This window comes from Pipra filicauda, unplaced genomic scaffold (assembly GCF_003945595.2).
Source record: "Pipra filicauda isolate LSUMZ 115617 unplaced genomic scaffold, ASM394559v2 scaffold4_size7858003_pilon, whole genome shotgun sequence".
NCBI classification, from domain to species: Eukaryota; Metazoa; Chordata; class Aves; order Passeriformes; family Pipridae; genus Pipra; species Pipra filicauda.
The window spans coordinates 1,188,214-1,213,837 of NW_024104643.1; the positions used below are offsets into that span (position 1 = coordinate 1,188,214).

Here is a 25,624-nt window from a genome sequence, read left to right on the forward strand (position 1 = left end):
ATGGAGGACGTATGTTTTTTGCTTATGTTGACTCCTGTCATGGCTTAAAGTATTTAATTTGTTAGGGAAGTGGAAATATTAAGTTGCAAGACTGATCTGTATTGATGTTTTAATTGCTTATTAGGCTGTACGTTCTCAATAACTTCAATAGGCCAATGGTTTAATATAATTAAGTAATATAATTCTTGTATGAATTATTGTTGGAATTGATCCATTTGACTTCATTGGAAATTCAGAATTTTGGATTGTTGACTTCTGAGGCAGCAGCACATTAAATAAGAAAACATATAGAGAGGTTGGAATGTGTAAAGTACTGCTTGCTTTCTCCCCCTTGCCTCCTTCTCCACCAAAAGCTGACCTTAGAAATACTTAGGAGAAGAGGTGGTTCTGTTTTTATTAACTTCATGAAGCTGCCTAAGAGATCGGGAGTCATCATTCTGATAAAGTATAGAAACTTCCTGACACTGAATTTGTGAGCTCTAGGGTAAGTGACTAAATAAGAGGAGGTCATGGGAATTGGTGGTTCCACCCCTGTTTACCTTGTGTTCACTTCTGTTCGTAATCCAGCCATTTTGTTATTTCAGTTCTTCCAAGTATGTATTAAACGTGTCAGGAGACAAACTGAAGACCAGAGGGCTATTTGTATTAATGGTTGTTATCTTGAAAAGACATACAGGTATTCAGGGGTTGCAGACAGTTACAAGGGTTTTTACTTACACCTAATATAATTGTTTCTATTAATTGTGTGTGTGCATATGATATGCTATGGCTGCTAATTTTTTTTGCATCAGCTTTGCTATGTTATTTACAGGTTTTATTTCTTTGTCTATTGGCAGGTATTTAATTAGTCAAGGAGCACATGTAGGAGCTGTAAATAGTGAAGGAGACACTCCATTAGATATTGCTGAAGAAGAGGCAATGGAGGAGCTGCTTCAGAATGAAGTAAATAGACAAGGTAATTTTGAAAATGGAAAGATGGTTGTGTTTACTGGACACTAAATGTATTTTTGAAAACTTAAGCTAAATTGGGACTTATAAAGTCAGTTTATTTTCTGAAGAGAATTGTTGATACAGTGTATAGTGTTTAAGCTGTCTTTAAGTGTTTTTGCTCAGTCCAGCCTCTTGTGAAGAAAGAGGTCAGAAGAATTGAACCCAGGTGGTCAGTGGATTCCTGAATTCATTTAACTCAACCAGAATGTAGGTGTCATTCAGATGCTATGGATGGTATTCAGTGCATTTGGGACATGGACTTCTATATCCCAGCTTCAGACTAGGTCTAAAGAGATTCCTGCCTTGGAGAAAAGAGAAATAGGCAGGCAGTTTCAGGATGAGGTCCTAATGCACTCCCACGGTAACAAAGGTAACTGTTTCAGTTGACTACGGGAAAGCCTAGAATAACTAAAACAAGAATAAACAACTATCCTGTATGCCATAAATTAACCCTTGTGTCTAGTTCTGACCTTTTTAATGCCTTTCTACAGCGACAAATATCTAAAACTACTCCTTGGGATAAGGAGTCTTAGACTGCAATTACCTTAGGCCTGAGAACCTGTCATGAGCTTTTAAGTTCCTCCTGGGGTTTTTTTGTGTGCTCTTCTGAAAACAGTATGCAGGTGAACATTCATATAAAACTTAAAGGAGAGATATCAAGTTTTGACATTATTGTTTAATAACATATACCCTAAATTTATGCACCTTGCTCCTAGAAAATGGCTAGTACTGGCAGTAGTGTCTTTACAAGAGAAATTGGACTTTGAAAAAGCATACCGATTTATTTTTCCCTGCTTTTTTCCCCCTCCTTACAGTGCTGTATTCCATATTCCAATCCTCAAACAGGTTTTTTGGTGAAAGGTCTTTGAAAGTTTCTGGGTTTTCTGCTCCACAGAGAAAAGAATATTCAGTTGTTGTTGACTGACCATTCTTGAGTCTGATAGAATTGTGCTGCTATCCCAGAACTTCGATTTACAAGAACTAGGGTGCTGTGGTCTGAGTTACATATTGAAGGGAGATGACATTCAGAGTGAAGATGGAGCCTTTGAAGGGGGTGTACTAGGGGGCTGCATCTCTATAACTTCTAAACCCCTGCCTGCCTCTTAAAAGGCTTCTTCCTGCTTGAAGATGGTTCTTCTTTTATAATGTTGAGTTTCCATGTCTAAAGACAGATTTACATAATTTAACAGTAAACTAGTAATTGCTTTAGGCTTTGCCCTGATTTAATTTGTATGCTTAAACCCATTTAATGCCCAAAGCAAATGGTAAAAAGAAACTGGAAGACATGATATGTGAAATAAGAGATACCTACTGATACACAGAAGTAGACAATAGATTTGCAAAGGCTTTGATTCAATTAATTGATAGTGTTAACAGGAATTTGATTAGCAGTTTTTATACTTAACACACAAAGAGCATCAGATTAGATAGTTGCAAGTATTTTTTTGTCTGTATTATCATTTCTCCATTTTAATTACTTGTTCTCTTTTCTAACAGTACTGTCAATCTTTGCTCAAGAGTTGTTTCTGGAATGTGCCTCAGACTAGATTCTTTAAGGTTGTTTTTTAAATGTTTGACTTCACTGATGTGCAATACTAATTGACTGCAATAGCTGTTTGTAAAATTGGAATTATTTGGGGAACCAACTTTTCCAAAATCTGTTTTATATTTTGTTGCTTTTTTAAAAAGAAATTATTTGTTATATTGGATTTTACATACATTTTTACAATGCATATATTCAACATTACACAGTAATGTTCAGTCTTTGGAAGTTTATGTAAATTATTTTGAACATCCCAATTGTAATGTTAACATTTGCAACCTAAACTAAATGCCACAAATCACTGAAAATTTCAGTGAGGTTTACGTATTTCGTAGTTAAACGTACTATAAACTGTCTACTGTACTGTCTTTAAAAATCTGAGAAGAAGGTACATGTTCCCACACTGTAGCTTTTAGCTTCTAAAGTAATAATTTAGGTTGGTTTAAAATCCTAAATTTCACTTGCTATGGAAAACCTATTTTCCAAGCATTCCTCTGACATTTTTGTCAGTTGGTTTGCTTGGTTGTTTCACAGAAGCAGGGAAGAAGGCATGCAGTATCCCTCCTTCTGAATTTGTGTCTGAAGCTGTAAGAACTCAGGGCTTTTGCCTGCAGAGATGAAATCAGAGGAAATAATTTCATGATTGTGCATGAGAATAGAATAGAAAGGGTATGAATCTGGATATGAACTTGTGTATATCTTACTAAATCATGAGACAGTTGTCTCAGCAATAAGGTTTTAATTATGTGCTTTTGATGGCATCCTTAACTTGAATGTAAACTTAATATTAAATACAAAATGATTATTCAGTCATTATAATGATCACTTAGAGAAGTACCTTATTGTGTATATGTTGTGGCTAGAGAAGTTCAGAGCTTAAATAGGAACTTAATTGTTTCTCCTAATGTGGAATTAACAGTGATGCATTGTCACAGTTTGATCTTTGGCTATACTTGTAGCAGAATATAATTATTCCTCCAGCAGCGGGATAATTCCTATTCCTTCCATGTAATGCACTCTTTCATATCATATAAAGCAATGCCAGTTTTGATAATGCAAGATACCAGTGAGGTCTGTGGAACGGTCAGTCTGGCTCATGTTATGGGTAATGGAAGATCATCCTGTTTATTTTGAAAATAAACAAATAAACCTGAGCGCCAAAATATCCTACCTCTGCATAGGTAAAACATGCAGTGTGAAAAGTAAGTTGACATTTTCTGTAACATTTTTGCCTTCCAACCTTTTCATGTGTTTATTCCTACATTAATTAGTTTCATTTTCGTGTTGCCTCGTTAATGCTGCAAGTACGGCTCCCTAGGTATTGGCAGTCAGAGTTGCTTGGTGGCGAAAGATTGCCTGGAAAGATCAGTCAGGTTCATTGTGATTTCAGATATGTTTAACTGATGACATTTGATGTTTGCTTCTGTTAGAAATCTGAGGAAACCCACCGTGTTAGATCACCCTTTTTACTGCTTTTGCAGGCCTTCTTTCTTTGTAGGAAAAGTGCAAACAAACCCTTCCAGTTGTGCAGCTATTCAGTGGGCAAACTGATCAGTGGTGCACTGATGTACAGATGCCCAAATTTTTGCAGGTAATTGCAAAAATTGTATTTTAAAGACATGTCTTACTACAGGACAAAATGTGGGAGCCTCTGAAGACACTAAATTCACAAAAAATAAATCACAGAATACAATGCAGTTAATTTCTATGTGACATAACAGGCTTAATAAAAGGAAGGATCTGCAATGTTTGCTCATCCTATTTTAGCATTCAGACTCCAGAATCAGATCTGACTAGAGAGGAGATGGTCAGTGATCCAAAATAATCTTGTTGTTTTACAAATTCTGTTGTTGTAAAGAGCATTGGATGTGAAAGAAGAGAGCTTTTCTAGTATTATTATCCAGTGTCTGTTTTTCTTCAGTCATGCTGATCTCCGTACGTGACACCTCTAAATTGCACAAAGGGTTGGGTGCATTTTCATGTGTCCTCTTGTGTTCTGCTGGGCAAATAACATGACTGTTGATACAATGAACTCTGCAGTGATTGTGAACTAATGAAATAGATATCCTGTAACTAAAGCCCTACCACTCTGATAGTAAGGAAAACATTTTTTTACCTTAATCTTCAAAGGGGAATTATTGGCTTAATTATTTTTTAAGCTAAAAACCTAGTTTAGTTTTATATTTTGTGAGAAGATACCTTACATGCTTAGGTAAGATATAAAGATTTTTTGATACAAACACTTCACAGAAAGCAAAATCAAGTTTTTTATGGAAATTATTCTGAATAATGCTGAACAACTATTCCTTTTTCACTCCATATGGTTTAACTGGTTTGTGTATTATTAAAAAACCCTTCTTTTAGGACTTGTTTTGTTGTTTCTGCTTATGGCTGATGCCTTTACCATTGGCCAATCCCATGTATGTAGGTGCCACTGCAATCCTCAAAATGCTTTAGCTTCATCAAAAATATTATTTAGTTTTTCAAAGTGATCCCTCATGTTTCTACTCTACAGTGTTTCAAGACAGAGTTGTGGAAGTTATCTTTTGCCAGTAGTGTAAACTTTTCATTTGCACTGGTGAAAACCAGCAGACTTGAAAGAGATGTGGCTTTAGTCTTGGCCAGCCATGGCCAATTTTAAATGTCGTCTCTCCTCAGGTCTTCAGTAGGATTAACTATAATGGTTTGAAGGTATTTTTTTTTAGCTGTTTATCATCAGATGTCCTCTTAAAACTATTTTTAACTGCTTAAGGAGTTATTTTGAATTATAGGAAACATTCTCAGGAGGTGAATTAGTAGGGAGAGGTGATGTGAGGTGAATCAGGAGTTCATCATACACCGTGGTAGCTATTTATTCAGTAACTTGAAGTCAATCACTACTTTTGTTTCAAGGAAAGAAGCACATGTTCCCCATTCTTAATTATAGGTAATGTAACAGGACTCTCTCAGAATTATTGCTTAACTCAGCTCTATTTATGTGGATAAAATGTGAACTATTACGTTTTTATATAAACATTAACTTCATGAAGTAAAAAGTGGGTTGATCTTCCCTGCAGTATCTATAAAACATGCCTTTATATGGCTGAGTTGTCCTGAAACAATGATTCAGCAGTTAAACTTATGCTGAATTTCATTAAATGCTCACTGAGTGGCACACTGTTTTCAAACCTGTTGAGTACCACTTGTTGATCAGAAAAAAAGTGAAAACATTTAGTAATAAATTATTAATGATTTAAGAAATTGTTAGGCTGCCAGAGAGGTTAATTGTACTGGCGGTGTGAGCGAGTGCTGTGGCTGAGGCTGAGCTGGGAGGCAGCGCATTGCCATCTATGGGCCGTAGGGAGGAAGGGTTGGAAACCTATGATGAAGCGTTTTCTTTTCTCTTGGTATCTTAATAGAGTCTGGAAAACAACAGGAAAGAGAAAGCCCGTACAAGGTATAATAAGGGCTGTTTGCATTCTGTTTTCTGTAGTTAATAATGGGAATTTTATTCAACTAGTCTCAGAGCTCTTTTTCTATGACACAAAGTTCAATTCCCGTTTTCATGCCAGTTATTAATGTGGAATGTTTTATTTAGATTGGCAAGATTGTGGTACTTTCTTCTGTTGAAATATGACCACAAAATTACTGTCTTGTCAAATAATGTATTGATGCAGCCATTACTCCTCTGCAACCATTATAGCTTGTTTGGGCTTTGTTTGTGATACTGATAGAAGTCAATATTCAGTATTAGTTGCTTTTTCTGCAGAAGCATTGCTATTTTGACATAAATCCCTGAGTCTGCAGGCGTATCTGGAAAGTGTGCTTAGACATGACCCATTGGAGACTCAAGATCAGGGTTTGGAAGGAGTTTTTTCTCTGTTCTACCTTTATACAAAATTGCCTCAAAACAACGAGCCATATAGATGGACAGTTTTACGCTGATATTGCTGGTATTGCATCGTATTCTTCAGGTGGAAAAGGTTACTCATACTGATAAGGATTACAGTTGGTCTTCGGGCATGCAAAAGGGAATGGACATAAATATGACAAACAGAGGATGAGATATAAACTATTTATTAGCTATTTATTAGCGCAGTATTGCAGGCCACACTGATATGTAAATAACTGCAGTCTAGAGCATTATTGTCCCAGGATCTGCTGATTTGCACTGCTGTGTCATTCTGAAAGACAAGCAGATGCCAAGACCCAGGAAGTTACAGTTTGCAGTAATTCACACTTCAATATGTAGGAGCCTTCTGGAGGAATGAGAATACAGGATTATCAATGCATTATGGATTCAGAGTTCTTGATCCTCATTCTTCATATTGGTCATAAAATTTTTTAGCTTTTTCCTCTGCTGAGTGTATATCTTCCTGCATCTTGCAGACTCAGCCTCCAGATTATGGTTCTTCATGAGTTTCTGATAAAATGTAATTCTGTTAGTTTTTATTCAATCGTCAAGAATAAAATGATTTTTTTAGTCAATTAAGTGAGTCTAGGAGTTTGGTCAACTGCTTAGAACACTGAATGTTTAACCTGCTTCAATTATTTTATGATACTTTGTAAAACTTTATCTTTTGATTGTCCTTAGAATAAAGTTTTACCAGATTTACTTAGTCAAGAGACTCTCTTCTCCAACTGATCTTTCTTTGTGTTCTGCATTTGTTTGTTTGTTTCTTTCTTTGTTTTAGTTTCTTGGCTTTTGGGGGGTGATTTTTTTGTTACTTTGGGGGGGATTTTGTAGTTTTGTGGGGTTTTGTTTTTTCTTTTTACATATTTGTATATTCCTACATTTCAGGGAATTTTGATATAGGCATGTCATTTTCAAGGGTTTGGCTGCTCTATAGTTGGGGAATTGCAGCAACTATGGAATACTAATTCATACGTAACATAACAGATATATCACTCTGCTGTCCACTGCCTTAAGGGTGTTCCAGCAATGCCCATATAATTGCTTTCAATTTCAGTCAGTTCACTGCTTTGACTTTCTAGTTGCCAGTGGATTGATAAGAGCTTGATGAATCTGTTTTATTATAATCTGTTTTACCATATTTTACACACTAGAATGATGCTTTGCATTACGTAGAATCATCTCTATATTATCTGTGTGTTTTCATTTTGTGATACTAATAATTTCTTTAATGATGGCCACTTTGCTGCATACCTCAATTTCTGCTGCATGTCTAAATGGGCAACAGTCAAGTTGGATTTCATTTGGTTTCCATCCTCTGGGGATTCATTCATCCTGTAAAAGATTAGTAGCTTGCAGTTCCTTTGAAGACATTAGAGCTTGAAATTGCCATTCATTTTAAAGACTGTGAAAATGAATCAAAATTATTAGTTATTTGGAGTAGTTTTGAAAAGAGATGTTCTAGCTTTGCATACTCTTGTTTGGGGTCTGCTTGATGTTGTGCTTTTACTAGTTGGACAGTTAGGAGAGCTGTGTGATAGAAACAAGTGTGCTGGAGAAAAACAGTTTGGGGAGAGATGAAGTTTTGGCGGGAATTACTGAAAGAATGTAGAATTAGATCTGAGTCAAGGGGCATCTATCTTTTAAGTGTTTTGAATCTTTGATTTAATAGGCTATACGGACTATTGTTGAGCAGATCAGTACCTGTTTCTAGATATGTTTTTATTATGTCCAAGTTAATGATTTGCTCTACAAGAAATTAGAAGTCCAGAAGACAGAAGAACAGTATACGTCTCCCAAGTCCGTGCATACCAGTGTCTCAGATTAGAGAAATCATCCAAATAAAATTGTTTTGCTGAAGGTTGGCCCACTGATTTTTCTGTTAAAGGTCAACTCAGATACAGTTTGTAATCCTGATGATCACAGTTACTAAAACGCTTCTCCTTACAAGTTGTCACCATTCAGGCATCAGTAGATAGAACTATGCTTACGCATAGTTCTCTTCAAAATCCCTTTCCTGCTATGTTCCTAAGATTGCTCCATGTAGTAGTAATTAAAAAATGTTTGCAAATATATGTCTGCTTTGCCCATTCAGGGTCTGTAATTCATTTTCATCTGTTTAACACGATGTATATACTTGTTGATGTTATAATATTGGACTGCCTTTCTCCCTTTTCATCAGTGTGTGATAATTTTTTGTGAGACATACTGTAAAAAGTTTTCAGTGTTTTTGGTTTTTTTACTTAAGCTATGAAGTGACATATCCAAAGGGTTGGCTGTTTGAGTATAAGGTTTATGATTCACAGTGATAGAAGATGTCTCCAGAAATGCTGTAGAAAGTATAAAAAATACACCTCCATCTTGTCATCAGTGTTGAAAAGTGAGGCTGTTTCTCTTCCCATAGATAGCTCTTTGTAAAACAATTTTAGTTGTTTTCTACTTTGTACAGATACATCAACTTATATGTATATATAAGACTTATGTTTTAGTGCTAAGAAAGTTAAAATAGAATTTTCCTCTTTTTTTAACAGGTCAGTTCAGTGGTTATTACTGTGATAGTAGACATTCTTAAAATGGAAGAACCAGTTTTAATAGATTGATTTTTACAGTTATTATTTATTTATAATCCTATTTATAAACCCTTTTGTTAAAAAATGCATTATGCATGCAAACTGTCGTATAACACTGGACGTTTCTATAACCTGTTAGGATTCATCTTCAAAAAGATATTCATCTCTAACTCCAAACATTATTCATATTGTTTAGTGGTTATTTTATTGTATCACCTAAACATGGTATAAGATTTGTTACATAATTAAAATGAAGTATTTGAACTAAAATATTTTATGTCCTCTCTTACCCTATTCCTGTCCCTATCTGAATTAGGGGTTGATATAGAATCAGCTCGAAAAGAAGAAGAAAGAATAATGCTAAGAGATGCAAGACAGTGGCTCAACAGTGGCCATATAAATGATGTCAGGCATGCAAAATCTGGTGGTACAGCACTTCATGTAGCTGCTGCTAAGGGCTATACAGAAGTCTTAAAGTAAGTGTGGTTTAAATGGAAACTTCATATTTTCTCATTTTGATGTTATGCTGCTTGGAATTGATAGAATTGGACACTTCTAACTTTTAGGAGTTGTATCTTGAAAAAATCAGTCTCTGAAACAATCTTTTCTCAAAGCTTGATTTTATGTTTTCAAGCACTCATAAATCACGATGCTGTTAGCTTTTTTTTTAAATCATTCGAAATATGAATACAGTGTACACATTTAGCCTGAATACTTATTTAAGAGAAGGAAGTTGATAAAAAAACCTCCCCTGTTTCTAAAACCAACTATGTAAACAAGCTTCAGACCTTTTTGTAATGCCAGTTAGCCTTCCAGTTTGTACATATTTTCAAGACAACATATTTATTTGCAGACCTAAAGCACAGTTTGTAATCCAGACTAAAAGTTTTTACACCTGAAAACTAGGTAATTTTGCATTTTGATATTGTTGAAAATCATGACTCTTGAAAGCTTTCCTGGAAAGCTTCAGGATTGTGGTGTCCCCTAATTGACAGGTAGTTTTTCATTAATATAATACCAATATATACCCCAACAGAAATTTAATTGTTTTTTCCATAAAAGCTCTGCTTTATTTCAGTAAAGCATAATTAGTAATACATTGCTTTACTGTGATTATAGATTTATTTGACTACTTTACCAGTGCTAGGAGCACTTAGGTATTGTAACATGAATGAAAATGAGCACACATCCTGACTGTGAGTATTGCTGCCTTTAAGGTCTGCAGAGCAATTTACTGAATGGGAGTTCTACTTCAAAAAACCCTGATACTTCAACATGACAAAGATAAATTATTCTGTTGGAAAAGAGTAATTTTAATTTTAGAGTAGTATGTGTCTGTAAGGGAGTTTTATCTATAATTGTTCCATGGTTTTCTAGCTCTCTCAGTTATTGTAGTTTTTTGCAGTCCAGTCCATATACTTTTCCTAGGAGGGGAAAAACATATGTGCAGGCAATTTTTGTGATTACTTCAAATTATCAAAAACGTGTACTTTGTATAGGATGCCAGACTGCAAGACTTCACAGCTAAGCATATGTGAAGGTTGCCTTATTGGAGGATACTACTATAAGTATATTGGCTCTTGAGAAAATGGGGGAATTTTTTGAGAAGAATACTTTGTGGTTATGTGATTTTTAACAATTATGGACAGTGGTACAGAGAGCTGTTAGCCCTTTACATAGAAGTGTTTGTTAGGTTAAGTGTCCTTTGTCACTTGGACACTCACCTCAGAACCATGCTGAATTTGAGTACTGAATGCAGGCTGAATGACAGGTCCTCTATTTGAGGAGCTCTGTTCCCTCTCAGAGAGAAATTGAAACACCTAAACACTGGATTGTTGCAAAAATGCTCATGACAGAAGGAGATGCAAATTTCAAGCAACTAATATTAGAATGGGAGGCGGTTTTAAGAGTTTACTAATAAGAACAAAATTTTTTACGTTTTACAACTTTCTTTTCCTTAAAAGGGCTGTTCTCTATTACTACATGTACAGAGAAAATTATCTAACTTTTTTCTATTGCTAATAGAAACAATGCTTTGAAGAGAAAGTGAATAGAGAAGGAAATGGAAAAGACTATTTTTCCTGAATTTTCCTTATAAATATATACCCACTGAACAATGCAAAGGCAAATGTTTCTGTGAGAAGTAAAAATCAATCGTCAATAGCCCAACCAAAATATCTATGATGAAAAAGAAGAATATTATCATAGAATAATTTCATTATTTTTATGACAATTTATTTATCCCTGTCAACAGTGTCAAGATCTGTTTCTTTTAATTTCTTTAGGCTTTTAATACAGGCTCACTATGATGTAAATATTAAAGATTACGATGGCTGGACACCACTTCATGCTGCTGCTCACTGGGGTAAAGAAGAAGCATGTCGCATTTTAGTGGAAAACCTATGTGATATGGAGGCTGTCAACAAAGTGGTAGGATTTTTATGTAATCCTTGTCAAGATACAAAGTTCTGGTCTCTAAAGTGACTTTAGAAGCCAGGGTAAGAAAAGTGATGATAAACTGCTGTTTACTGTACGTGGAGCTTTATATAATGCATGTTTTGTCAAAACAGCATGTTTGTGTTCAAAACTAAATTCTCTGATCGTCTAAATTAATTTCTAGGCCAACATGATGCTTAGTTCTATATGAAATGGTCCATGCAGTCTTTCACATGGAAATTCAAAATCAAAAGGGTTTGTTGGCATTTCAGTGATGCAAAATTAGTGACTTGATGGATTGCATAAAGGATTTCATTTGATCTCTGAAGATGATGATGCCTTTGGTAGTGTTTGAACTCTTAAAATAAGCTTGTGCTGCCATACTGAAGAGTTACTACTATATTATGCTGATTCGGGTGTGCTGGAAGAAACTTTTAGGCATCTCTGGACTCACTAGACATAATTTGAATGCTTCCTAAGCTGTATTTCCTGGACTTCTATGCCTGTGTAGCTTGCTGGCTTTGCAAGATCTTGCTCCCAATAAGTACAAATACTTTCATGATTCACACAGGCATCAGAAGGATCCAGACCTTTTCATTCAACTGTGTAAATGCTGAGCTCTCATTCTTTTCTTTGCAGTGTGTTCTAATCTGCTTCCAGTTTCTGTCAATACTATATATGTAAATTACCTGCCATCTTAAGATGGATTCTTCATTGAATTTTTTCATAAACTTTTAAAAATAAATTAGGAAAATAATGCAGATGCAGACAATGAATTAGCAAATATTTACTCTATGTAAGGGTAAAATTACTGCTGCTTAACATTTTTAGACTTTGTTGAATTTTTATTCCTTACAAATGGAGGATACTTATAATAAAATTAGTGAATTCTGAAATTAAATTCCAGATAGCTTCAATTCTTTCTGTATAATGCTTACAGAACTTAAAAATGTCAGCTGCGTAATTGTATTTTGTATCAGGTAGTCAGACGCAGATGTAATTAATCAAAGCTAGTTTTTCAAATTATGTGTTAGACTTTTTACTGGGACTGTGACAATGCGGATATAATATGCTAGAGAGCACTTTCATACAAGTATGTTCAACTCCACCTAGGCAAGAATAAGAGAGACATAGAAACAATAAGGCAAGAGTAAGGAGACATAGAAATATGTCAGCTGGTTTTTTTTTTGGTATATGGGCTTGTCTCTGCAAGCTAGGAAAGATTTGCCTGTTGTGTTCTTAAGTAAGCTAGTAAACATTTTTAGTTTTGGAGATAAGAAGATTGAAAACTCCTGGATTTGGTTATAGTTGTATGTGCTTAGCACCTTGGAGAACTCAGCCTTTATTGTTTAGGCACTTCAGGTATCAATTGTTGTGAATTTGAGTTTAAATGTAACCTTCCAACTACGGCAGTTTTTTGTAAAGTGACTCTTTGTGGTCAAGGTAGGTCTAACTCCCACTTAACAGCTACCTAAAAATAGAAGGCCATTTTAAAAAACTGTAATCATAATGCAAATATAAACTTGAGATAACAGTTCAAATGTCAAGCTCTTTTGGGTAAGCCTTGTTGAAAAGTGCACATACTTTTGTATGGTCAGAAGCTTTATGGATGTGAAAATTAGTGGTTTCCTGTCTAACCAGTTAAGGTAGCCTTCACAGTGTAATTAGGGATATATTTACCTTTAGTTAACATTTTGAGAAACTGAAATAAGCACAAATAGGAACACCTTTCATTGTTTTTATAAGCTGCTGTGACTGCATTTAAATGACAGCTCTGTCTTTATTGCTGATTATTGTACAGAAGAACTTACTAGACTGATCTTGTCATGATCTTCCAACATCTCATGAAATCCACCCATTATGTTGATGCAGCTGCATATATACCAGTGGATCTAGGAATTTGCATAGGTTCCAGCCTTCAAGTTCATGACCCATGGAAGTCATACACTAAAGATAAATAAGAACAAGTGGTTGTAGCAGATCTTCTCTAAAATGGAATGTAAATTGTAAAATAGAGTTTTGCTGTAAAATGTGAAAGTATGACTACTTAAATTTAGTATAGCTTGTTTAAATATTATAATCGTTAAAAAATCAATCTGTGGTTGATGTGGTAGTCTACAATGAGAAGGATACTGAACTGCTCAGGATCCATCCGTACAACTGCCATTGGGAGCAGTTGTTTGTTTGGAACTAATATTGTGAGAATTATATTCATCAATCTACTTTTCTTTTCCTTCATAGTGGGTTTTTGTTCGCTTCAAAGGACAGGAAAATGTTGTTGTTATGTCTTTATCACTTAAAAAATGTGTTTACTCATCATGTATAGATGGTTTTGTTTCAATTACCCCCAAAAAAAGTAATATTGCAAAATTGTTTTCAAATACTGACAGACTAACAGTTTGCAATAGAGCTTGACTTATATTTTTCAGTTTCTCTCTCTGAATGTGCTCCTTTACCTGCATCATCATATGAGAAGACATTGTAGTCTGTTGTATTTAAATTTTCTTGCACAATTACGATGTTTTACTTCTTCCCCTTCTCCAGGGTCAGACAGCGTTTGATGTAGCAGATGAAGATATTCTAGGATATTTAGAAGAATTGCAAAAGAAGCAGAATCTGGTAGGCCTTGTGCATATATATATATATATGTTTATCGTACGTAGGATTATGGTATTCAGCTCAAGAGAAGCATAAAGATTAAAACCAAAGTTTTGATTTGGCACTTCAATTCAGGTAATCCTACAGCCATCTCACAAGATCTTTTATGCCCTTACTTGGTCAGTTGTGGTAACCAAAGAGCCTTGGAAGAAGAAAAGTGCTCTACTACTTGCCTTGTCCAGTGTCATTTTATGATCTGAAGTATCAACAATTGGAATAACAGTTTCTGAGATTTTAGAATTTTGAACTTTGAAAGCTTATACACACACACTCCAGTATTTGTAATAGTTAGAGAAGATTTCCCTCCATTTGTAATTTTGTCACAGTGATACCATTCTATCAATTAAACTGCATCATTCTATTTTTTGAAGCTTCATAGTGAGAAGCGCGAAAAGAAATCTCCCCTAATTGAATCCACAGCCAACCTGGATAATAATCAGACACAGAAAACATTCAAAAAGTAAGTAAAATAGGAAAAATTATAAGCTCTTAAAAAAAGATGACTTTACAAGCTGTCACAAAGTCCTACTTAACAGGCTTTAGTAAATTTTTTGGAATTTAGTAAGTACTTTTCTTTTTAAACTCAGTAAGGAGACATTGATTATGGAGCAAGAGAAGAATGCAGAGTCTCTGGAGCAAGAAAAAGCAGATGAGGAAGAAGAGGGAAAGAAGGATGAATCCAGTTGTTCTAGTGAAGAGGAAGAGGAGGATGACTCAGAATCTGAAGCAGAGACTGGTACGTTATTTAGAGCATTGCCTTTCTTCAAGTTTTTACTTTATGAATTTACTTATTTAATATCACATGATAGAGAGTTAAGTATAGTACGTTTCACTTATTCTTCTGCATTTCACTAAGCTTCCAGTCATTTTAAAGCAAGTTTATACAAGTCTGAAGTCAAGTCATAACAGATACATCAAACGGATGTGTTTACTGGTGGCTACTTAGGTTAAAGCTATTAACCAGTTTACTTGATTGGCTACTTAACAATTGATACTTTTAATTAGATAGAATAATGTAAGCCTTAAGTGGCATGTCAGAAACATTGAAAAAGAAGATCAAATGAGAAATGAAAGTTTTGTACCAGTATTTGCTTGTGGAACTGGTTTAGAGATTGGATCAGTAAAAGTACAAACATTCTCATTTGCTCTTTCCATCCTGAAGTAATTATCAATTAATCTGGCAATCGTGACTCAGGTATTGATAGAGTAATAGTGCATATATTTTCAGTGTGTACTGAGATAAACTTTTAAAGGTGTTATTTTAATGTTAACAGTTACTTCATATGCAACTTGAGTTAAAGAGGAATGTTCTTTGAAAAGTTTCGGGTTGTATGCAAAGTTGTGTGCGTATTACCCTGTATTTTACTCTTCTATGGAATTTATGGGTTGGTTTTTTCTTGAACAATTTTCAGAATAGCCAATAGTGATATAAGAACAGCATAGTATCATTTTCTTTCAAACCAGAAAACAAATGTCAGCCAATTAGTATTTAAAGATGTATGTTCAATCCTAATAAAGAATTTTAAAATTACAATGCAGCAATAAAATACATAGACAAGGATGTCATTAGAAATAGCTTGTTAATATTTTATACTTACACTTTTAAAAATAAGTGACCATTTTTGGTGAGCTGTCAGTTTTCATTTTAATACATTCTAATTTCTTCACCTGAAAGGTAAGACTAAGAAGGTATTTTAGAACCAATCTATCGTGAACTTTTAATGTAGTTAGAAGTAAAAACAAGTTGCTGAACCAAACTGTCTATTATGGTTTAATTATTTTTTTGTATTTTGAAATAAGCCAGCATTTCACTATTCAGCTGGAAAAATGTCTGTCAAGCTTTGTAATTAGTCTTTTACCTTAGTATACTTGCATCAGTTATTTACTGAGCTTTGCTAAATTCAAACCACTTATAATATATAACATGTAGTAATTTCTCTGTCATTGAGCTGACTGTAATGTCTGCTGAGCTTTATGATTCTGGTAATTGTGTTCTCTTCATTGCCAGTATGTAGTTTGTGCCAGGAAAATTTGACTCTGACACAAGAATTAATTTATGTAAACTTTGGGGGTTTTAATATCAACAAGGCTTTATCATACTTTATTTGGCAAGATAGACTTTAGGCTTTTCCCTGTAGAGCTGCATCTCTGAGTTCCAAGATTGTACTTTCCCTTTCTTTTCCCATTATTCGGCTTAAGGTAGTGAAAGATTTTTTTAGTGAAAAATCTTAATATTTTAAGGAGCAATCTGGTTGTAAAGTGTTCCTTTTTCTGAAGTAGTGGAAACTGTGATTTCTAATCTCTCGAGATATTTTAAATGTTTTCCTAAAACTTATATTTTGTTACATTAGTTATGTGAGAATATAGTTTCAAAATAAATACAATTCTGTCTGTAAGACCAAGAGGGGAATTATGAATACAAAGCTAGCATCTTGCAAAGGGCAGAGAAACATGATGAAAAACAAAATTTTTCAGCAGTTCAGGTTTTGTAACTTACTTTGGGGTACTTTAATGTTTTTTGAAAGTTAGTATTAGCTCAGTCATGAATACAACTATGTTCTTGGTGTCCTAGGAATAATTTCAGAATACAGTTGTGAAAAATCCATTTTTCTCCTTCCATGCTTTTGCTCCAGATAACTTTTTTCTATATTTTAAATCATTTTAATCATTCACAATTTTCCATCAGATCTGCCTGTGCATCATCTCAAATTGTACTGTCAGTCCACATTGTCCTGTTCAGCTTTTTATCATCTAGAATTTCACCATTTTTTTTCAGTTGTGTTTAGAAAGTACTTTCCATTAAGTGGGTAGTCGTGTAAGCTGTTTTTTTGTATTTGTATTTGTTTACTGCGTAAGTCACTTTCAAAACATTTGTTCAACTATGTCCATAACTAAAACAAGTATGTAACAGCAATACTATCAATTATACAATTTCTGGTTGAAGATTGGTACTTTTGTTGAATTTGAATGTAGTTGTGAGAACACCGTATGAAACACTGCATACTTTCCAAGTTAACTGCTCCTATGCTGTATGGGTAGTGTAGATGTAAAGGTGTGTTTATAGTAAGGCCAAAACCAGTGGGGATTGAACCCCATGTTGCTCCATACTGCACAGATAGGAGGTAGCATCCCATCCCAAATAATGTGCAATTTGAATATGTGAAACAGAAGTGAGGTGTAACATTATGAAGCTGAAGCAAATGCAGTGACAACAGTTACTGTATCACAACCATGTCATTTTCTGTATGTTTATATAAGAGGGATTAAGGTACGTAAAGCACAGAGAAAGACTTTTTGGTAGAAAGGACAAAGCAGAAGAGTAGATAGACAGTGAAACTTAGGTAGGAAAAACAGGGGACAAAGAAGGAATGAAGCAAATGGAAAGTCAGCGCTCTGGAAGGCAAGTCCCTGCCTCAGCTCATTCTGGTGGCCAGAATTCCTGGCTGGGTTCTCTGTGCAGTTAATCATTTCTTTGAACTCAACATATACAGTTATCCGAGAATAAATATTTCACTTTGAATTAGCACCTGTCTTCTTTAGTTCAAATTAACTATTACATAATCACAGAATCAAAGAGTAGTCAGGGTTGGAAGGGATCTCTGTAGATCATCTAGTCCAACCCCCTGCCAATACAGGGTCACCTAGAACAAGGTACGTGGGAATGTGGCCAGGTGGGTTTGATTGTCTCCAGAGAGGGAGACTCCACGACCTCCCTGTGTCTGCTACCCTCAGTGTGAAAAAGTCCTTCCTCATGTTGAGGTAGAACTTCTTGTATTTTAGTTTATGACCATCACTTTGTGTCCTGTCACTGGGCACCACTGAAAAGAGTCTGGCACCATCCTCTTGGCACCCACCTTTGAGATATTTATATGCATTAATGAGATCAGATTAGATGCCAACATACCTCCTACAATTTTTTTATGCTCATTAGCTAGCTACTAAAATATAGGCTGTCTGGGGAGACTGTGGAATTTCTGTCTCTAGAGGTTTACAAGACATGTCTCATCAAAGCCCTGAGCAACCTGGTCTGTAGGCAGTATTGACCCTCCTTTGAGCAGAAGGTTGAATTAGGTGATCTCCTGAGGTCACTTCCAGCTTAAATGATTCTGTGGTTTTGTCTCAGCATCTCTGAGTGGTAACACTTCCTGAATACCAAAAAAAACATTACATGCATGACCTTTTAGAAAAAAAGATGGACCTAGATAAGATACAGATTGGGAGTGATGGGGAAAACACTGAGGAATAAATAATAAAATGCTGTTTGTAAAATTGACTGTCAAATTTGTTCAATAGAAATTCTGCTCTGTGTTGTAGAGGTGAAGAAATTGTGAAAGAAAAATGAAAATTAAAATCTTGTAAATATTTTGCAGATAAGACCAAAACGTTGTCAGCTAATAATGCAAATACCACAAGTACACAATCAGCATCGGTAGCTGTGACGGCGCCTTCAGTAGCTGGTGGCCAAGGGCCACCTACATCGCCTGTTAAGAAGGTAAAATAAAATACCTTTTTTGTGATTTTCCATTTCTTTTCTTCTGGGTAAGCATACATTTTTTGATTCTAGTATAAAAAGTGGATTGGGTTAACCAAAGTGAATTGATGAAATTATGCACAGATTCTTAAAATATTTTGTATTCTTCTCCAGAAACTGTGTTCATTTTTTTTTAAATTTTGAATGGTTTTAATTCTAAACTGTAACTTAATTCTAAACAAAGTAGCTGAATGTAAGATCCTCTTAAAAAAAAAAATTGTTGCACAGTGAGTGGAGTTCTTGTTTTTTCTGAAGCTAAACTTCATCTTTGGAAGTCTTTTCTATGTTGGACTCCTCCAAAATTTCTAGAAGCCGCAGTTCTAGTGTCTCTCTGTGTCTGTATTTGTGCAGTAAAAAGTACTGTAGGTCTCATCCCTGTTTCAATATGGTTAGGACCTCATGGAAGAGCTAGATAATTAGGACACATTTTTTCAATGGACAGCTCAAAAAACACACCTAGTAAAGCCATATTGCATGCTTGAAGCTTTTTACAGCTTGTAACTTTACATGACAAGTTAATTTGAATGAACTTTAATTTGGCTTGTCAAAGGAAGATAGGAATGCCTGGGGGAAAAATTACAGTAGATAATAATGCATAGTCAGAAGATGGTACCCAAGTCAAACTTTTAGAATATCAAAGCAGACTGGATAGTAAACTGGTAAGTCTTCATTTGTCAATCATTACAACTTTTCTGTATGCATCATAATGAAAGTGTAACCCACTACTGATGCTTCTGAAAAGTGTGTTCAGGGTATAATGAAGCCACAGTAGAGAGAAAAGACATACTGCTGGGGAAATAGTATGTAGTGTATTTAGCTCCTGGGAGCTTATTGGGGTTATATTTTCCTACTCAAAATAGAATCTAATGATGATTCATCTTACAGAATATCCTTTAATGTAACAGATGCAATTGTGTGATTAAATGACAAGGGGGGTTATTTTTATAGGAAGAAATAAATTTGATTTTAACCTGAATTATAACCTCTTACAAGTTGTTAATACACTATTGTAATTTTATTATGCAGTAATTAATGGTTTATGTTTTGATCTCAAAGGTAAAAGGTGCAGTTTAAAAGTAGTTATCTTCCTAATATTGTATGAAAAGCTCAGGGCCTTCTGTAGCAACAAAATAAATGCACATTTATATCAAGACTGATTATCTTGTAACATAGGAGGTACATGTGATCTAGAGGAGTAGTTGAAGCTCGTATCAAGAACAAAAAGTTTTTAAACTGTTTTTACTAATGAAGGTAAAGCAGCACTGTATGAGTGATCTTTCACCTACTCTTGCACGTGCCTTTTCAGGTTTATACTGTCTGTGCTACTGCAGCTGCTCTTCTGCTCTTACACCATAGATGGCCAAACCATATGTTGCACACAGGCGGTGCAGATGCAGTACTGAGCTTGAATTTGGGTTTTCTTCAGTCTACATGGCATTCAATAGTGCTGCTCTCTGACTGCGAATACTGAAGTAAAGCAGGTTTGGGAGGGTAGCTAAGCCAGCATGGGGTGTGATTAAAGGATATGAATGATATAGAATTAGAAGATAAGGGGTATGTTAGTGTGAATCTTCCAGTATTCTCAACAGTGTGAGGATTTAGGCCATGGACCTTGTTAGATCATAGGCTTTGTTGTTCTCTTCTGTGCAAACTGTAATTCTGCCTCTGAATGAGATAAACTTGCTGTGTTTAGTAGGAATCTGTTACTAGGTTTTTAAGTGTCTTACTGCTTTTGGTATTTTGTGCTATAACAAAGACCTGTGTAACATAAACACAGGTGCAAACTACGTGGTGTTAAAACAACCTTTTGTTTCTGTTTTCCATTCTTTCGATCTTCATCTTTGTCTTGTCTTAATTGGCTTTAGTATGATTTCATTCCTCCTATCATGCCTATCGTGGAGTCAGTAGATCCTGCATCATGGAGGCAGGGCTTGCGCAAAACTGGCATTGTTCTTGTGCCCAATAAGGGTGAAAAATCTATGGTGAGGTTCTTGTGTGCACAGGTTTATGTACAGGTTGCAAAATAACATATTTAATCAAAATGTTAATACCAGATTTGCATGTTTCTAAGTTTGCATCTCAAGTTCACAGTGTGTATTACAAAGTGTGGGTTTTCCTAAGCTAACTTTTAGAGGAGTAGTGTACCTTGACCAGTCTGACATTTCTTATCTCATTGACTAATTTAAGAGAAAAATAGGTTGCCTCTCATTACAACTCCCCTACGAATTCGGCACTTACGATTATTAAAAGCAATTGTGTTCTCAAATCTCTGCAAGGAGCATGAATTACCACAGGTAATGTAAATTTCATCTGTGTTACAGTTTCCAACATCTACAACCAAGGTTTCTCCCAAAGATGAAGAGAGGAAAGATGAATCTCCTGCTTCATGGAGGTTGGGTCTTAGAAAAACTGGTAGTTATGGTGCACTTGCAGAGATTACTGCTTCCAAAGAAGCTCAGAAAGAAAAGGACTCTGCAGGTGTTATGCGTTCTGCTTCAAGTCCTAGACTTTCCTCTTCATTGGACAACAAAGAAAAGGTAGTAATATTAAGTGTAAAACAACATTTCAAGGAATTTATATACCTTTCTTAGTATAGATGTTTGTAATGTATTATAGAGGTAAGATTGTAGTACGCAGCTCTTCTTTACTAACATTCCAGAAAGTTAAATTATGGAGCTTCTGTGTAGTATTTCTTAAAGTGTAATATGCACCTTCATTGCCTGGCGATCTGGAGTACAAGTCTGGCATTTAACCCCTTTTTAGGACTTGCAGTGCTAGTAGTAGTTTTTACACTTTGGGGGCAATAGAGGTTTGATGGTTTTGGCCTCACTTGGAGAATGATGTTGAAAGAATCTTATAAACAAAAGAAGTCTCTTTTGTGTTTGTTTTCATTTCATAGTGATTTTTTATTTACAAAAACTGGTTCTGTAATTAGGCATGGATACACTGAACCAAGTGATCCAGTGTATACACTGAACCACTGGAACAAGTGTTGTTTAGGTAACTGAACAACACAGAACTTGTGGTTCTGTTTCAAGTACAAGTGTTTCTGTGTTTTAAAATTAAGAATATTAATGTACTGTACCATATAAAAATACTGAACCAGTTGCTTTCAGTTATCAGTGTTGGAATTGTACTGCCACAAAGCAGAAAAAAGAGAAATTGAGTCATTTACCTCACTAGAATGAAAACACTAACAGTTTCCTTTCACTACTGCAGTCTTTATAATATTTTACTAAAGCATAAAACTCATTTATATAATCTGGTCACAGTGAATACGTCTGGAGCTGTCAAGGATGATGATTTTCCAAACAATTAGTAGTATAATCAGTAATAGTAACACTTAATAGAAAATACATATCTTTCAGGAGAAAGATGGAAAAGGAACTCGACTTGCATATGTTGCACCTACAATCCCAAGACGACTGGCCAGTACCTCTGACATTGATGAAAAAGAAAACAGGTGATTCTGAAGTTATAATTTCTTTTAAATATAAAATTACTTGATATTAGAGTGACTGACAAACTTCATGTATTTTAAGACAATGCTAATTTATACCATCCTGCTGCATAGATTATGCTAATCCATATGATAATCCAGTTCTTGAAGGTTTTTGGTCTTGTAAATTATAATGACCCTTTTTAAAGTCCAAATTATTCTGTGACAAGACCAGAACTGTGCAATGAGTGTTGCCTCCTGGGGAAAAAATAAAATTCAAAATTTATTTTTTACTGCTTTATCTTGAGTTGCAAAATGCTTCTACTGGGCTCATTATTACTTTTGATAACGATAAAATGATGTGTTTCTTACAGTCTTTGCTTAAAACCGTGTTCTGCGGCAGCAGTACAGAGATCATAGTTAGCTTAGAAAAGCCATTCTTCTATCGTTCTTGTTTACATGTTGACCTTTCATCTTCTTTTGTAGATTTTTATTTTCTTTGCTGATACTTCTATAGTTTTCAGTACAAAAAAAAACAAAAGGTGCATAGGCTTCCTACCTGTTAGGATTTGGGATACTTTCATGTCATATTTACATTGTCAGAATGTAACATGATCTTACCTTAACATAACCATAACTTAACTTTCCCATTTTTCACTTCTCCTGGGACATTTTCTTGAATTACTGTAGAATGCATAGTACAAAACTTAGAGGTCTTCCTAATGTCGTGCATTTTGTTGGATCGTGTCTGGATAGCCGAACATTGAATGACCTGAACTGAAAAGCCTGTAGTTGCTCAAAATGTGCTATTGTAATCCTTGTGTGTAAGAGTGATAATTTCTTTATGCCTGAAGAGGAGTGTCTTTGTTGCTACTCGTGAGAATGGTTTGTTTCGGTGCAAACACAAGATAAATACTGCTTTTTCTTATGTTTGCAGGAAATTGCTGAAGTTTAGTCTCTAGGTGACAAATTCTGTTTTGGAAGAGGAATATCCCAGATCTCGTGCTCCCCTAAAGTGCAGTGTAATTTGTTAGCATCTCTCATTTTTCTTGGCCAGATGCATTTTAATCTGTATTTCTATAATGGGGCGGTTTGGAGTTTCTGTTTGTGCTATCATTCTCTGGAGCACTATATTCTTTGAGACGGAATTTGCCAGTTTTCATTTGTTTATACAGGGATTATTATTATTTTTATTCTCTAAGATCTTTTCAAAAACTCTTGTTCTCTAAAAGTGTCTGAAGTAGAAGATACCTTAGGATTTGGACGAACATTTCTTTACAGTTTTATTTCTTAGAAGCTGTTACTGGTTGTAACAAAGGGATTAAGTTTTGCTTCAGTGTTGAGGTTTATTTGTGTCCTGGATGTGCCAGTCTTAACCATCATGCCTCATTCACAGACACAGTTCCAAAGGTGGTTGTGAGCAATAGCACAGTTTTTCTCATGTGGATTGGGTTAACTTCAGTCCCAAGTCTCATTAGTCCCAGTGCTCGCCAAACAATTGATTTTTCTGAGAACTTTCTGTATGCCTGGGGGTACCAGAGATGAAGCCTGCTTTTAGGCCAGACTGTTTAGGCACCAATACTTTGCCTGGTGTATGTAGAAAACCCATCTTACCTACCTAAAGCCATAAGAGATTTTTGACATTTATTCTGACCTTGTTTACATGTAGAATTTAACCATCTGCCCTTCAGGTACCTTAATAAATTATTAAGGTTTCTGCCTTTGTCACAGATCTCTGTCCTTGTTGCTTATACCAGGTTCTTCTACCTGTCTGAACACCTACTTGTCTCATGTATCGATAATGTAGCGTAATCCAGATAACATCCTACTGTGAGTGATGGAAATGACTTCAAGATGAATCCTAGCTGGGCTTTTAGGTTAACAGATCTCAGACACCCAGCCTCAGTTGAGTAGCCAGTGCTTCAGCAAAAGTGCTGAAGTCAATTGTGTCTTGGCAAAGTGAAACCTTGAGTAATTATGAAAAATTTCTCATGCAGCAGGACCTTTCTGTGTAAGATGATATTCAGTATTTGTGTTTCTCTTTGCTGGTAAGAAATAACACTACACTGTTATTATTTCATCATTTTCAAAAGTTGTTTCCAGCTGCAGAAGTACTAGCAAAATTTTTGTGCAAAAAGAGGTGCATTCTGAGGCCAAAGGTATCTGAACATAAAATAGACCATTGCAAAGTTTTGTTTTATTTTTCTGTACACCTGGTTACCTTTTATGTATAGTTTTGTGAAAGACATGGGGATTTTCCCTTCTGTCTGAACTTTATTTCAAATCTTGAACTCACATTTTTATTAGAAATTCAGTTTTTGCATCTCAGTGTCAATTTTCAGGATAGTTTTTCTAAGTAGATTTTTGCAAGGTTGTTTCTCGCTGCTATAAACTGCAACAACAGTCTGGAAATTCCTGATGACTGAAGTCATGTCAGCTAGTGATACACGGCAGGCCACTCAGGAATGGCTACTGTAAGCCTGTTTACACTAGTCTACAGTATCATGAGTTCTGAAGGTTTGTCAGCTTTTCAATTTCTTATAATATCAAAGAATGAAAAATCCCATTAAATCAGCTACTAAAAAACCCAAGTAGTTTTCCCCTTATTACACTGGATAATCTCAGGGACAAACAGGTAGATATTTTGTTCCTTTTCTGGGAAAAACAAAGCCACCAATGATCACAGATAAAAGCCAACAGTTGATTTTATCTGGTTAAATCCTCTTTAGCAGTTTTCTTTTGATGCTGCTTTTTTCTGATATTTCTAATGGCGTTAGTAGGAATATAGTATTTTTCCACAGGGACTTGAAAATAATTGTCCGTAAAGGTAATTTTATTCCTGTTTGGTTATGTTTATTTTAAGTGTGTTATCCAGGGTTTTAGTTTGAAGCTGCTGTTCAGCTCACATCAAGAACAGCCTTCTTTAATATCTTTAATGTGAGCTTGCTAAACTAAAATCATTTTTCAGAGACTCATCTGCTAGTTCAATACGTGGTGGCAGCTCCTACACCAGGAGAAAATGGGAGGAAGATGTCAAGAAAAACAGTTTGAATGAAGGTCCTACATCATTAAACACAAGTTATCAAAGAAGGTGTGGAATATTCTTTTTTTTTTTTTTTTTTTTTTCAAAGTAGGCTTAAAAGAGGGAAAATATTGTCTCTGAATTTTGTTCTTGCATGACAGTCCCAGAAGTCTTGGGCTGTTCTCCTTAATGGTAAATTATAGCCATACCTCTGTTGAGTATCAGTATCATAGAATGCATACATAAAATTAACTTGAATGCGAAGTAAATGATGAAAATATGAAAATAATTTTCAGGTGTGCAAGTTCCTAACTTACAGGATTTTCTCAGGAGGAATCATATCCTGCAAATATAGGCATGATTAATTTTCCTTCATTGTGTAGTTTCAGTGTAGCTATTTAAGTCAAGTTCTTCATTGTAATTAGTGGAGCAATAAACAGCTCAAATGAATAAATAAGAAAAAAAGTCAAGTAACTAAGCTGCATATTGATATGTGCTGCTGATGTACGTGGTGATGGATACTCAACATTTTTTTGAGTCTTG

At 35.1% G+C, this 25,624-nt stretch overlaps 1 protein-coding gene across 3 annotated transcripts in view; it reads left to right on the forward strand.

Annotated features, from left to right (window-relative positions):
* PPP1R12A (protein phosphatase 1 regulatory subunit 12A) overlaps window positions 1-25,624 on the forward strand; it is a 113,605-nt gene that overhangs the window by 55,125 nt on the left and 32,856 nt on the right. For all 3 annotated transcript variants that reach the window (XM_027747743.2, XM_039386694.1, XM_039386695.1), the window contains exons 3-12: window positions 837-955; window positions 9,312-9,471; window positions 11,281-11,425; window positions 13,976-14,050; window positions 14,461-14,549; window positions 14,677-14,825; window positions 18,460-18,581; window positions 20,942-21,157; window positions 21,989-22,083; window positions 25,028-25,150. In XM_027747743.2, the coding sequence (XP_027603544.1) occupies window positions 837-955; window positions 9,312-9,471; window positions 11,281-11,425; window positions 13,976-14,050; window positions 14,461-14,549; window positions 14,677-14,825; window positions 18,460-18,581; window positions 20,942-21,157; window positions 21,989-22,083; window positions 25,028-25,150 (1,293 nt within the window). The remainder of the gene's footprint in view (window positions 1-836; window positions 956-9,311; window positions 9,472-11,280; window positions 11,426-13,975; window positions 14,051-14,460; window positions 14,550-14,676; window positions 14,826-18,459; window positions 18,582-20,941; window positions 21,158-21,988; window positions 22,084-25,027; window positions 25,151-25,624) is intronic.